At 50.4% G+C, this 13,668-nt stretch overlaps 1 protein-coding gene across 1 annotated transcript in view; it reads left to right on the top strand.

The window, feature by feature from the left end:
* Positions 1-13,668, top strand: part of PFAS (phosphoribosylformylglycinamidine synthase) — a 323,630-nt gene that overhangs the window by 275,577 nt on the left and 34,385 nt on the right. The window contains exon 27 of the mRNA XM_078652618.1: positions 11,348-11,506. Within this exon, the coding sequence (XP_078508744.1) occupies positions 11,348-11,506 (159 nt within the window). The remainder of the gene's footprint in view (positions 1-11,347; positions 11,507-13,668) is intronic.

Raw genomic sequence — 13,668 nt, 5'->3', positions numbered from 1 at the left:
TGATGTCTATACATATGCATGTTCTGAAGTTTCACTGTGTGAGAAAGTGCCATCTTTCTTGCCTTGGTATGCCCCCACTTTTTTCTGAACTACTGATGTGCTTGACTGAGTGTGCCCTGGGTCCCTGCCAATCGGATACCCAGGGCCTGTGTTCCTTCCCTAAAGAGAAAAACTATGCTGAAACAAAATACCCAATCTGCACCTCTGGCCACCAGTCAGCCCCTAGTAAATGGTACCCTAGGTACCCAGGGCATGGTGACCAGAGGAGACCTCTAAGAGCTGCAGCACTTATTGTGCCACTCTCAGGGGCCCTGTACCCTGGCACCCACACACTGCCTTTGCAGGCTCAGTGCCTAAGTAGAGAACTAAAACAAGAGTTGACATGGCACACAGCCCTGTGTGCCATGCCCACAGAACCCACTGCCCTGGCATACTTCAGTCACCCCTCTAGCTGGGTGCCCTATGCCAGAGGTGAGGTCACAGGGGCATGAGCCCTGTGCCTCTACAGTACCCAGGGCCATTCCTGGGCACTGTAAGTGCAGTGATGCCATTTAAGAGTATATGGTGCTGGGAGATCGTCATTACGAACTCTACAGCACCATAATGGGTACACTGAAGACTGACAAGTTTGGTACCAAGCTTCTCAGCACATTAAACCCGCACTGATGCCAGTGTGGGATTTAATGTAAAATGCATGAGAGGGCATCTTAGAGATGCCCTCCAAAACCCGAACCTACAATCCACGTATGGGCTGAGTGGCTGCAGAGGCTGCCACACAACAGACATGTTGCTGTACCCCTGGGTGGAGAGCCCCCCGCTCTCCTGGACCTGCAACAATCAACATCCTGGGCGAGGTGATATGTCTCCTCCCCCAGGATGGACAGAGGGAAGCTTCAAAGGCATACCACGTCTGAGAGCTTCTCCAGACCATTTGCTGTACCCAGCAACTGGCCCCCCACCCGTTCTACTCCCACTCTGGCGGGAAGACTGGCGGGAAAAACTACGTCCGGAAGGAGGGTGTGCCAACCTTTGTAAACTCCACCCCTCAGGTGGGGAAGGTGAGGTGAAGCACGACCCCGGGCTCCGGCCATTATGTAGATCGGGAGCCCTGCCCAATCACATCCAGGCTCCTGCCCCCCTCCCACAGGAGAGGAGCAGGCTAGGGGGTGTCCTCACCCCAGGACAGGGACCCATTGGTCCCTGCCATTGCCCTACCTGTAACACCCCTACATTTAGTATTTAGGGGCTCCTTGAACCTTCCTTCCTCAGATCCCAATATCAAAAGAATAATAATAAGAAGAAGACGTGCCGCGCAGCTGCGAACAACAGGACAGCAACAACTGACTTGGCCCCAGCCCTACCGGCCTGTTGACCCTGGAACCTGCTCCTGCCGAATCCGGCGACCTCCGCGGACAGCAACCTTGGGACACCCAGAGGACCTGCCTGCCTTCACCCTCTCGAAGATTGGGACTCCCATCAGCAGAGGCTCTGCTGCAATACCCCACCTGGTGCTCACCAGGAAGCTCCGGACCAGCCCACTCTGCACCAGCCGAGCCCGGACCGGGCCAACCCGAACCAAGACCACGAGGACGTCCCTCCGGCGACTGGGACCCGAAGTCCAGTGCCCAAAGACCCTCCTCGACGACCCAGCCGACGCCTGCAGACTCAGAACCAGGGGCCACCCCAACCGCGACCAGCCGAGGGTAAGCTTTTCCGACCCCCAAAGACACCCCGGCGCCCCGTGGCCTCCTGTGCCTCCCTTTGGGGTACCTACCTGTGCTCCATCATCCCAACTTACCTCTCGAAGTGCCGGTCGCCCCTGGAGAGTCACCGTCCCCGAGCCTGCAGCCTTTGTTCCTTTTTCAAGATCCTCATTGGATAACATTGAGCCCCCTCTCCCCCCCCCCTTACCCAGAGCAAGTGACCAGGAGCCCAGCTCCCAGAGCCGCGTGGCCTGCTAGCCAGCAGCCACCAACCGAAGGCCCCCTTTCCCTCATTGGATAACATTGGGCCTACCTACCTCTTCACCCGGCCGCCCCTGTGCCGCTGGGACTGAACTAACTGTACTCACCTGACCCTGGGGGACCCCTGAGTCTACGCCCAGAACCCTAACTTCACCAACCAAGTACTCACTCAGAAACCGGTAACTCACTTACCTGCCATTGGATAACATTGACCCATTTTCACTCGAAAGTTTTCTAAGTGTGAAGTTTTGAAAACTGAAAATATTGCTATAAAATCAGCCAAAGTCCGAATTCGAAAATACAAACCTGTGATCAGTAAAGAAGTCAGTACTGTGCCTTTCAGCCCAGCACTGAACCGCAAAAGTAATCCCTAGCGGGTTTACTAGAACCTGTCGTCACAGTAACTAAAACATTTTTGCTAATCTGGTTTCAGCTTAGACCCCAGGACTGAATCTAAGATCTAGTCCTGGAACTACCAAAGTAATCCATAAAGTAATCAACTGTACTTTCCTATGAAAAACCCATTGAGCTCAATGCTAGAGTGTGTTTCAGAACTGTGTTGCTTATTATCTATCCTGTAATTATTGTGTGTACAAACGTATTGCTCCTCTTCAAAGTATTTAGATGAGAGTACTCGTACTTTCAAAAGTATATTTTTGTAACTGTTGGTTCTAAAAATAAAACAACAATCTCTGAGGATATAACAACAATTGGCCTGGAGTTCAGTTCTTGAGTGTGTGAAACCTTTTGCTGACTTAGTGTGTACAACAAATGCTTTACACTGTCCTCTGGTACTGCCTTACTGCTCGACCAAGCTACCACTTTGGAGAGTAAGGTCAGTTCTGACTTTAACCTCTGTTATACCTCTGGGTTTGGTGTACTTTATACACACTGTACTTCCTTCTAGTCCAGTTTATATAGAGCCACTTTCTCACACACGTTATTATATTTTCAGTTGGGGTACTTTATCCTTGAAAAATAAATATCAATGTTTTTTCATTTCAACAGCGCGTTCCGCCATTAGTATGGCATTCCAGCTATATCCAGCAAAGGCCCTTTTGCTTCCTGATTTAAAGATTTTTGGCTGACCACACTTTGAGTTGTAATTTCAATCATGTATTATTTGTTCTGTTGTTGTTCGTAATAGGAGTGTTTTAATAATTGATGGGAAATTAAGAAGGACACAATGGGAGGGTTGTGTAAACCCCTTGATCACTTTCAGATGGGTGGTATTTCCTCCTATGATCATTGAGAATAATAGTCTTGCTCAGTGCTTAATTTGAGCCTGTGGTTTTCGGTGCTCGGCACCTGCACTTAATTGTCATAATCTAGGGGCGTGGCTTGGCCGCACAGCGGAATGGCTGCTTTATCTTGCAGCTCCGCCGGCCGAGCCGAATATCCGTCATTAACCGCACTTCACACGCTGTACCTTGGTCTTAACAGATGGAAAAGGCTGTGGGGGCACTCCGCTATTGCTCGATGTAAAAATCGGGACCGGGCAGAGCGATTTGGAAGTGTGGCGGCTGTCGCGGACCTGGCGCTGTGGTGGGGCCTGTGCGAGCGCCTGGAGCCTGGGCCTCGAGTAGCGGCTCTGGATGCGGCTGAGGGCGCGGCGGCGCGGATATCGTCGGCGCGGCGCCGCTGCAGCTGACACGGGGGTCCTGCGCCTGCACAGACCGACGAGCGGACTGTTGGAGATGCCCTAGCTGTCTACATAACTGGCGTCTGAGACAGGTGGACGCCGGAGGAAGAGTCGGGCAGCTGAAGGTGGCAACGAGACACGGTGAGACAGAGGCCGATTGCACGTAGGAAGCCGAGAGACTGACATTGGCAGTACCACGCACAGGGGGCTGTAGAGTGGACGGTGTGAATGACCCCGCAGCACTTGGATATTGACTAGAGGGCGTTGGCGATTTGTCTATATGGGGTGAAGTGATTAGTGCGCGCTGCAACGGTCGTCAATGAAAACTTTGGCCGCCATTTTGTGTCTCCGCCAACGTTACACGTTTGAGGCCCGACATGGAGATATGGAAGGGAACTGCAGAGGCCAGTGGTAATCGAAAGGTTCTCAGTTGAGGGTAGTTGTGTCTCCATAATCCCTGTGCTATACAAAGACCGACTGACACGTATTTTGGATTTAATGACAGACCGTGCAAATACAACATCGTGGTCACGCTGCGGGGGGACAGCTGGGACCGTAACAGTGCAGCATCATAATGAGCATGGTCGAACTGTGATTTGTACTGTAGCATGCATGGGAACTCATCAGTTGTATATGGAAGTACATAGAGACCCGGATTGGGGCGTTGCCGGTCTGTGTTGCTGACAAGAGCGTCTCAAGTGCTCTGTGTAATGGTGCTAAACTGCCCACGCTAATCGGGTCGGATACCTCAAATGAACCACATCAAGTGTACATCTCTGTATATAGCACTGGCGGTGGGGAACATTTGTCACAATATTCACGAGTGATACCAACTCAGTGTGACAGACTACGCAGTAAGACGAAATGTGGATACACACTGAGCAGTGACGTTGCATCGTGAATGGTCTCCATACTGCAGAGAACCTACCTGCTAACTCTGCACAGCGCGACTTATGCGGTCTAGAGAGATTGCTGAACTGCTGCAAATGGATATATAGCGAGACTAGCGGCAACCCTAACTCTGTTTTACAAATTACGACCATTGCGAAGTAAGGTAGGGTCTAGGGGAACTCGACTGCGAAGAGACAGTGATTGCTGGGGGCTCTGCAAGCAGCGGCCACTTCGGGCACTACATAGTGCCAACGCTGAGATCCTTCTGGGAGCAGATATTGGAACCTGCAAATGGCCTACCTGTAGCGGAAAGGGTCCTAGCGATAAATAAAGATGGGGAAACCGGACAACCCAAACTCACGTTTGACAAAAAAACGAATAAACAACAAGATGCAGATGCGACGGAACGTGAGCAGGCGGAAGAAGGTGCACAGGGCCAACTGCCGGCAGCAGACATAAGAGCCATGTTTCAGGAGCTGAAGGCAAGTCTGCAGGGTATAGATTCCTAAAGGACACGCTGGCTGACCGCATGGACAGGATTACACAGCGGATGGACAAACAGGAGGGGAGGGTCAGTGTGTTGGAAACACGTGTGACTGAAACGGAGGAAGGCCAAACCGACATTGAGAAGAAAGTGAAAGGTATGGACAAGGTACTGGCCCTGATCCAACAGAAGAACGAGGATTTGGAGGCGAGATCGAGGAGTAATAACATACGTATAACAGGTATTGCAGAATTGTCGGACATTCAAAATATGGCGCAATATGTGGAGACTATGCTCAAAGATTTGTTTGGAACTGGCCTTTCCCCCATGTTTCTCATAGAAAGGGCTCACAGATCACTGGGTCCTAGGCCCAGTCCAGGTGCACCGGCTAGACCCATAGTGGCACGTGTGCTCAACTACAGGGATCGCGACACCATACTGCGCCTCGCCAGAGAGAAGGGGACAATACAGTACAATGGCAATAACATAGCGCTTTATCCAGACTTTACCCTGCAGGTGCAGGCGGCTCGTAGGGAATTTATCCCGGCGAAGAATATTTTCCAGCAAATTGGCACGAAGTATGCCTTGATATACCAGGCCAAGCTGAGGGTTCAGGGCCCTGGCAGACCCACCTTTTTTGTGGATGCTAATGCAGCGCTCACATACGCTAAACAGCTAGCAAAAGAACTACGAAATCAGAAATCTCCGGAAAACGAATCATCAGACAATAGACTGAGTGACATTGAATGATATGTATTGCTTAGATAAGTATGGTAAGATATTTGACTTGTGGCACTGTGAGGGCAAAGGTTGTGCCACGAGAAGCCCTAGGTTGGTAAGATGTAAATATGTTAGCGGGTTGGTGTCCACACCAAGCCAGCATTCGAGTGCCCCACTTGGTTTCACTTGGTGGCCTTAGTTGCAGGTGAGCCCTTGAGGTACATACGTGGCATAAGTAGCTCGGCCACCCTGTCACAAGTACAGGGGAGGATGGCGGCCACTCTGCATGCCCCAAGGGATGAGTCCCGAGATCTGGAATATGTTCCTGTTGAATGTATTGGTGGGTTGGTGTGGGAGGGGCGGGATGGGTCGCAGGGGCAAGTATTCATATGAGGCTGGGTATTTGGGTGGGTAATGCTCAACCAATTTGGGGGGTTGGAGCGGGAGGAGGGGGATACAAGCTGTTAGCCTGTTGTTGTAGCCTGCAATACCTACAATTTGTTTTGGTTCAATGTTATAGCCTATGCGAAATACCACGATCTGGCCCCCAAGGTCGTGTATATATGTGCCTTATGGAAGTGTATGCCATGGTTCGTTTATGTTTACAAAATTGGTTGGCTGAGATGGAGAGGTTGATTGTTGTCGTATTTAGCCCGAGATGGGGGTCCCTGTGAAGGTCATCAATTGTTTATCCTGGAATATTAGAGGATTGACTGATCGAAGGAAGGCGAGGTTAATCCACTCTTATTTGCTGCGCCGAGAGGTTGATATATGCTTATTGCAGGCAACGCACTTGGCCTCTGCTGATACCAATATGCTTAAACACCATCGGTGGGGAGAGATAGTAGAAGCGCCATTTTCCAACTATGCCAGAGGTGTAGCCATTCTAATACGCAGAGGTTTACAGTGGAAAACGCACACAGCAATTATAGATAAGGATGGTAGATACATTTTGTTGTTGGGTATGTTATGTGATGCCCCCGTGCTGATTGTAAATGTGTATGGTCCAAATGTGGACAGCCCGAGTTTTTTTCAGAATGTGTGGCAAAAAATTCAGTCCTATGGACAGGCTGCGATATTATGGGGAGGTGACTTCAATGTGGTCCTGTCCCTTACAGCTGACAGGCAGGGAGTGGCTTGTGAACATCACCCTAAAGCAGCGGCGATCTTGAGAGATTTAATGGTTGAAGAGTGCCTGGTAGATACTTGGATGGCTTTACACTCAGAAGAACGGGAGGGCACGTGTGTTTATCTGCGCACAGAAACGCCTGGTCGAGGATTGATTACTGGTTATTGTCCAAAGATATACACTCTCGGGTGGTAGAAGCGGATCATTTACAGCGGACATTTTCTGATCATGCGCCTGTGCGTGTACAGTTGGCAATACCACCGCAATATGTGCAACCTTTTAGCTTGAGGTTTCCATCGAGAGCGTTGTTGAATCAAGTATTCAGGGAAGAACTGAGGGTGAAATTGTCTGAGTATTTTGAGCTGAATGAGGGAACGGTGGACTCGCCGGTATCCTGTGGGAAGCGTTCAAAGTGGTATCATGTGGCAGTTGCCTGGCGCTTAAAACAGGTGTGCTTAGGTCCATAAGGAATACATTGGGTAGCCTTGAAAGAGACATTGCTAGACTAGAGAGGAACAACAGGGAAAACCCTTCTCCTTCCACCCAGGCTGAAATTAGAACTAAATTAACAGCATTCCAAGAAGAAGCGGAAAGGGAAACGGTGTACCTCAACAAGTACGCACAGGCTAGGAGATATGGTGAGGGTGACCGAGCAGGGAAGACGTTCGCATCACTACTACGTGCACCGCGAGGGGCAGAGTACATCACGGAATTACAAGGGATGGATGGAGAGATGGTGCGAGAGCCACAGGCCATACTTCACACAATGACGGAATATTACAGGTCGCTATACACAACACGCGCAAACCCCAGCGAGACAGATATTGAAGAATATTTGGATACCATTGCATTGGCTTGGTTCAATGATGGTGAGAGACAATACATGGCTTTGCCTATCACAGTAGAGGATGTGAAGGGAGTGATCGCCTGCATGCCGGCCGATAAAGCCCCGGGCCCAGATGGGCTAACGGCTGCATTTTACAAAGAGTATATAGACGTAGTAGCTCCTAGATTGCATCAGGTATACATGGAGGCCATGGAAACAGGTACGATGCCGCCCACACTCAGGGAAGCCATGATAATAACTCTCCTAAAGCCAGATAAAGATCCATCAAATCCAGAATCCTACCGCCCCCTTTCCTTAATCAATCTAGATGCGAAAATATACGCTAAATTATTGGCAGAAAGATTGAAGCCCATGCTCCCGCAAATCGCGATATCTGATCAATCGGGGTTTGTCCCAGGTCGCGCAACATCGCATAATCTCAGAGTGCTCTTCGGTCTATTTCACTATTTGGACCCAAGTGTACAGGCGGTCGCTGCTCTGTTGGATGCCACTAAGGCATTTGATTCCCTCGAGTGGAAGTTCTTATTTGCACTGTTCACACGCACGGGTTTTAGTCCACTATTTATTCAACAAATTAGGCTCCTATATACATCCCCCACAGCGAGGGTGAAAGTAAATGGTCAGATTTCGGGATTGATTGACATAACGAGGGGCACAAGGCAGGGCTGCTCCCTGTCGCCGCTTCTCTTTGCTATTGCTGCGGAACCCCTGGCGGCACGTCTACGACAACATCACACTCATCGAAGCATTGGTTTCACCTCTAGAGGCCTACTCGTCTCTATGTACGCAGACGATATGACAAGTTAAATGACTAAACCTGTAGAGAATTTTGACCCGATCATGTGGGAATTTATCAGGTATGGAGGCCTCACGGGTATACAGGTCAATTGGACCAAATCAGTGATGATGCCGTTAACTGAGGGTACTGCGAGATGTGATACAGAATTCCCCATAGCCTGGACGGATGACAGCGTTAAATATTTGGGTATATGGTTCAGCAGATCAGTACAAGAAATTTGGTTAGCAAACTATGGTAGAGTGGTAGACTGGGTGGAAGTAAAGGTGCAGAGATGGCGGAAATTGCGACTTTCCCTGATGGGACGCATAGCTATAAGTAAAATGGTAATTCTGCCTAAATTGCTTTATTTATTTGTGAACATTCCTATGCCCCTTAACAATCATTTTTTTACACGGCTATGGACTGTGATTTTAGAGCTGGTTTGGACGGGAAGACAACCTAGGGTGTCGTGGAAACTATTGACACTTCCTTTTAGTCAAGGTGGACTGGCTGCCCCTGACTTTGAGCTCTATGCGTTTAGTGCGCAAGCGCAATATTTACACTACTGGCAACATCCAATTCCATACCAACCGCATGTGGTGATTGAGCTTGATATTGCTGCTCCAACCCCACTCAATACGACTGTATACCACCCATACAAAAGATCCCCATCGGACATAAACACAGTTGAAGCGACGAGATGGGCCTGGTCGAAAAAAGCTAAAAAGTCCGGAATCGCGGAGCTATATGCACCGTCGATGCCGTTGGGAGGTAACCCTCTGTTGGGGACCACTAACGGACAAAGCAGTGACAGAACGGGCATGTAAACATGGGTTGAAGGTGGCTGGGGATCTTTATCCCGCTGAAGAATTTCTGACGCTGCAGCAGATGTGTGCACCGGAAACGCCTACAGCCTCTGATATGTTACTATTTTACCAATTGAGAGCTGCATGCAAGGCTCGTTACACAGAGTTTCCGAAAGCTCCTTCCCCATTGCCGGCGCTGGAGGACATGCAATGTAATAGCTCCCCTCGTAAACTGATCACCCGTATTTATAGTTTTCCGCAGGAACATTCTCCAATACTGAGGAATATGTCCAAAGCTGAGTGGGAAAGGGAAGCAGGCATGGTAATTACTGATAAACAGTGGGCCTTTTGCAATTCACAGCTTGAGAACCTATCTCCTTATTATAGGCTGAGGCTCATTCACTTCAATTACCTGCACAGAACATATTGCACGCCCAAGCAGCTCTGTCGTATGGGCCTTCAGGCTGACGCGAACTGTTGGAGGTGTGGGGGCATTGAGGCAAATTTCTTTCATTTGACTTGGGAGTGTAGGCAGGTGGCGCTATATTGGGAGGAAGTTTTGGGACACATAGGGCGAATTGTTGGATTGGAATTGTGTCCGAACCCACTAACGGCACTTTTGGGTTTTGTTATGGAGATCCCAAATGGTTCGCGAAAGCTAACTGCCTTACTGCTGCTGCTGGCCAAGTGCCAGATAGCATTGCATTGGAAAAAGGTTGCTCCTCCTACAGTGGTGGGCTGGATACGGTCAGCAGTATACTGCAGAGACCAATTGACTAATTACTGGGACCTTATGCCAAGCAGGTCGCGGCCAGTGGATATTTGGGGACCATTTGCATTGTGGCTGGGGCAGGGTGGCGCAGAGTTGTGAGCATATTGAATTGTAATGGGGTGTATGGTCGAGAGGTGCCTGTGGCATTGTGTGCTGTGGAGTTGTGGACCATGGGAGAATGTTTTGGAATATTGTATGATTGGAAGATGAAAAGTAGTGGGTAATTTGAAATGGGGCGAGTGGACGCAGGGAGTGCTAGGTGTATTTATAAGGTAATAAAGTACTTTCAGATAGGTATTTAGCAGGCAGGTTGGGGTATGGGGTTTGTTAATTATGTATAGTGACCTTTTGTAGATTTGCTGCTCAGTAATTTCACATAAATGATGGTTATATATGAGATCACTTTTTACTCGCCACCGGACCGTGAAGGTTGTCGGTAAAATGGCTGTGTTAACATAACCAGATGCTTTGAAACTTCATGCTGCCGGCCTTCGGGTTGTAGGCTCCAAAAGCTGTGTACATTGTGGGTATGCAAATAAAGGTCTTCAAAACTGCCACATGGTATCGGTGTTTTTATAATTTAGGGATGATCAGAACAGCAATTGTTTATTAATTCAGTATACATTAAAAACAAAAAATACCTGCGCCCAAGCCTTTTTTTTACAGCTTTTGGGAACTGCAATAATCCGAATTATCACACTTGTAGCAGTGCTGGTTAGTAGTTGTATAGGTACTGTCATTGGCAACGCTGGCAGTGACAATGGGTGGTGCAAGCTGCGGAGGCCTCCTGATGGGGGCACTGGTACTCATTGTTTTTACAAATTCAGCACTGCTCTTCCTTCATTTCTTCACCATCACATATGAAGTGTGCATTCTTATAAAGTTGCGCTTTTGATGCACGACCCTCTAATAGATAAAAATGTTTGCAAAGAAAATCTTGTCAGGATTCTGGGGTTTCTGTTGATAGTTATCATGATCTTCTGTAAATCCCTCCTAAACACCACCTACTGGTTCTTTTCACATGCAGAATACTGATCTCAATACAGCAACAGGTGATGGAAACATGCACATGTGTGAGAATCCACATACGTTGCCAAGCTGAAAAAGGAATGTTACTAAAAAGTAACTTTTTACCTCATTCCTAATGTTTGACTCCTTTGAAGGGCACCCCCTTTTAACACGGTATATACTCTTGTGCATATGTCGTCGACATACAGTGGTAACATTTAACTTCTGTTCATTTTAGTACCATATATGTCAGTTTAGGTGCCTCTCTGGTAAAGAGATAAATCCTTGTTCCTCATTCTTTCCTAGGGTGGGCGGCTTCGGTGATCTACAATGCCACTGCCCGTGCTCAGTTTGAAGCTTTCCGAATGCGCAGAGACACCTTCAGTCTTGGAGTTTGTAATGGCTGCCAGCTGATGGCCCTCCTGGGTTGGGTAGCACCCGATACACAGAAGAATGAACAGAAAGGTGAGTTCAGAAGCACTTATGCCACCAAATGTATTGTATGTATGTGCATCTAGTGGGACTGCTAATTACTTCTGACTGTAGAAATAGAGGATGTTTTGAGGGGCACATCTGCACTGTAGTAGTCATTCCAAAAATCCAAGTGTAGCCTCATGCATTGGTCCACACATTTGTGTATGAGGAGTTGCTTAGCAGAATAGTAGGTCTTTCTGATTAATTTGCTTTTGGATCCCAAAGAGAAGATGAACAGCCTATCACAATGTGAACCACGCCTGATAGTTTCAGTTCGTAATTGCGTACTTTGTAGATCAGGAGAACATATCAAGGTTGGCTGATGGGGAAGCGCAGATTATTGTCGACTTAGTTCATTACTGTGTAAATTCTGAATTTATACTTGGATAAATGAGCTTCCATAAGAAGAGTATCTGAAAGAGATGTTAGTATTAGATTCCTTACCTTAGAATATCCCCAGGCCTCAGACTGGATCCGGAAACTTTTGCGTAGCAGTACCCTTGCGCGTCGGTAGGCGTCTGCGGCTCCGCGTCCGTCGTGGGCGCCGTGATGACGTCGTCGGAGTACTTAGACGCCGCCTCCCCGTGCTGACGTCCATTATTCTTTTTTCCGCGCCAGCAAGCGCAGATCTGGAAAAAGCAGTAACCCGTAGTCAATTTTTGACTAACTTTTTGGATCATTTTGATCATTTCTCGAAGTCTACGACTCCGATCGGTGCCGTAGGGATGCCTGGCTTTAAGCACTGCGAGGATTGCGACCGCACGATGTCGGTCACGGATCCTCACCATCTGTGTCTAACTTGTCTAGGCGTCGACCACGACGACAAGGCCTGCTCCGACTGCCGGGCCCTCTCTTCAAAAGCCAGGCGGGAGCGGTCCCGCAGGCGACTCGAACTCCGGCATTTCGGTCCCGCGCCGCGAGAGGTCGAGGGACAGGTCGCGGGCTCGGAGCCACCACAGTTCCGAGAGTAGGCCGCACTCCTCCGGGTCGAAGTCGTCGTCAGGTAAGAAGCACAAGAAGTCCAAGCGGCGTCATCGCTCTTCGGACTCCCCCTGACGCTCGCGCGATGCGGCCGGGGGTTCGGGTGACACCACCCACGCGGCTCCGTCGGGGTCGCGGGCGCCGCGTCCAGCTCCACACTCTCCGGTCCCTGGGCTAAACGCGACGCCGGAGGAGATCGAGCGCTTCCTCATGGCCATGAGGACACTCTCCTCCGACGGGCTCCGCGGCGCCTTCGGGCTCAGCGGACCCGTCTGGGGCCTCTAGCGGGTCGGGTGTTCCGGCCCCGACGCCGCCGGCGCCTTCGGGCCCGGCACCGCAGGGCCCCGCAATCCCGACGCCACCGGTGCCTTCGGGTCCAGCGCCGCAGGGTCCAGCGGTCCCGGCGCCGCCGGCGCCTTCGGGCCCGGCGCCGCGGGACCCCCCTAGACCTTCTTTGGGATCTGGATCGTCGCCGGTGGACCTTACGACCTCCCCGGCGTCGGACCATCAGGTGTCGCCTCCGGCGCCGTCCTCGGGCGGCGCCGTCCGCGATACCTCCTTCGTTCCTGTTCCGACGTCAGGACGGCCCCGATGGGCGCCGCTCCAGACGTCGTTTGGAGAGTTTCACTTCTATGAACAGGCCCCATTGATTGAAAACCCTGAGTATCAGGAGATGGGTGATGAAGGGGATTGGGAGGGGTCTGAGGACCCTCTGACCCAAGAGTGTCAGTCTCATGAGGACTGGGCAGGAGACCTTGGGGAGGCCAGTGGCCTGGACACCTCTCCAGACACTGGTTTTGTCTCCCCTCCTACCGTGGCTTTCGGAGGAGGGGGCAACCTACAGTGTGGTGTTGATGAGGGCTGCCAAGGCCTTGGGCCTTGAGCTCCCCGTCGCGGCCGTGAGGACTAACCTCCTCACTGAGGTCCTTAAACCGCAGTCAAGCTCGGCCGAGCCTCTGCTGCCCTTTAATGAGGCCTTGACCGACGTTCTTCTGGGCACTTGGTCCAAGCCCGCTACGGGTTCGACCGTAGATAGGAACGTGGCCAGACGCCACCTCCCAGCCCCGGGCGACTCATGTTTCCTGTCCACCCATCCCACCCCCGAGAGCCTGGTCATCCAGGCCTCCAATTCCCAGACCGCATTCCCGTCGGCGCCGCCGGACAGGGAATCC

This window comes from Lissotriton helveticus, chromosome 7 (genome assembly GCF_964261635.1).
Source record: "Lissotriton helveticus chromosome 7, aLisHel1.1, whole genome shotgun sequence".
Lineage (NCBI taxonomy): Eukaryota > Metazoa > Chordata > Amphibia > Caudata > Salamandridae > Lissotriton > Lissotriton helveticus.
The sequence above is the reverse complement of the archived record's forward strand: the minus strand, read 5'-3'. Positions and strand labels throughout refer to the sequence as shown.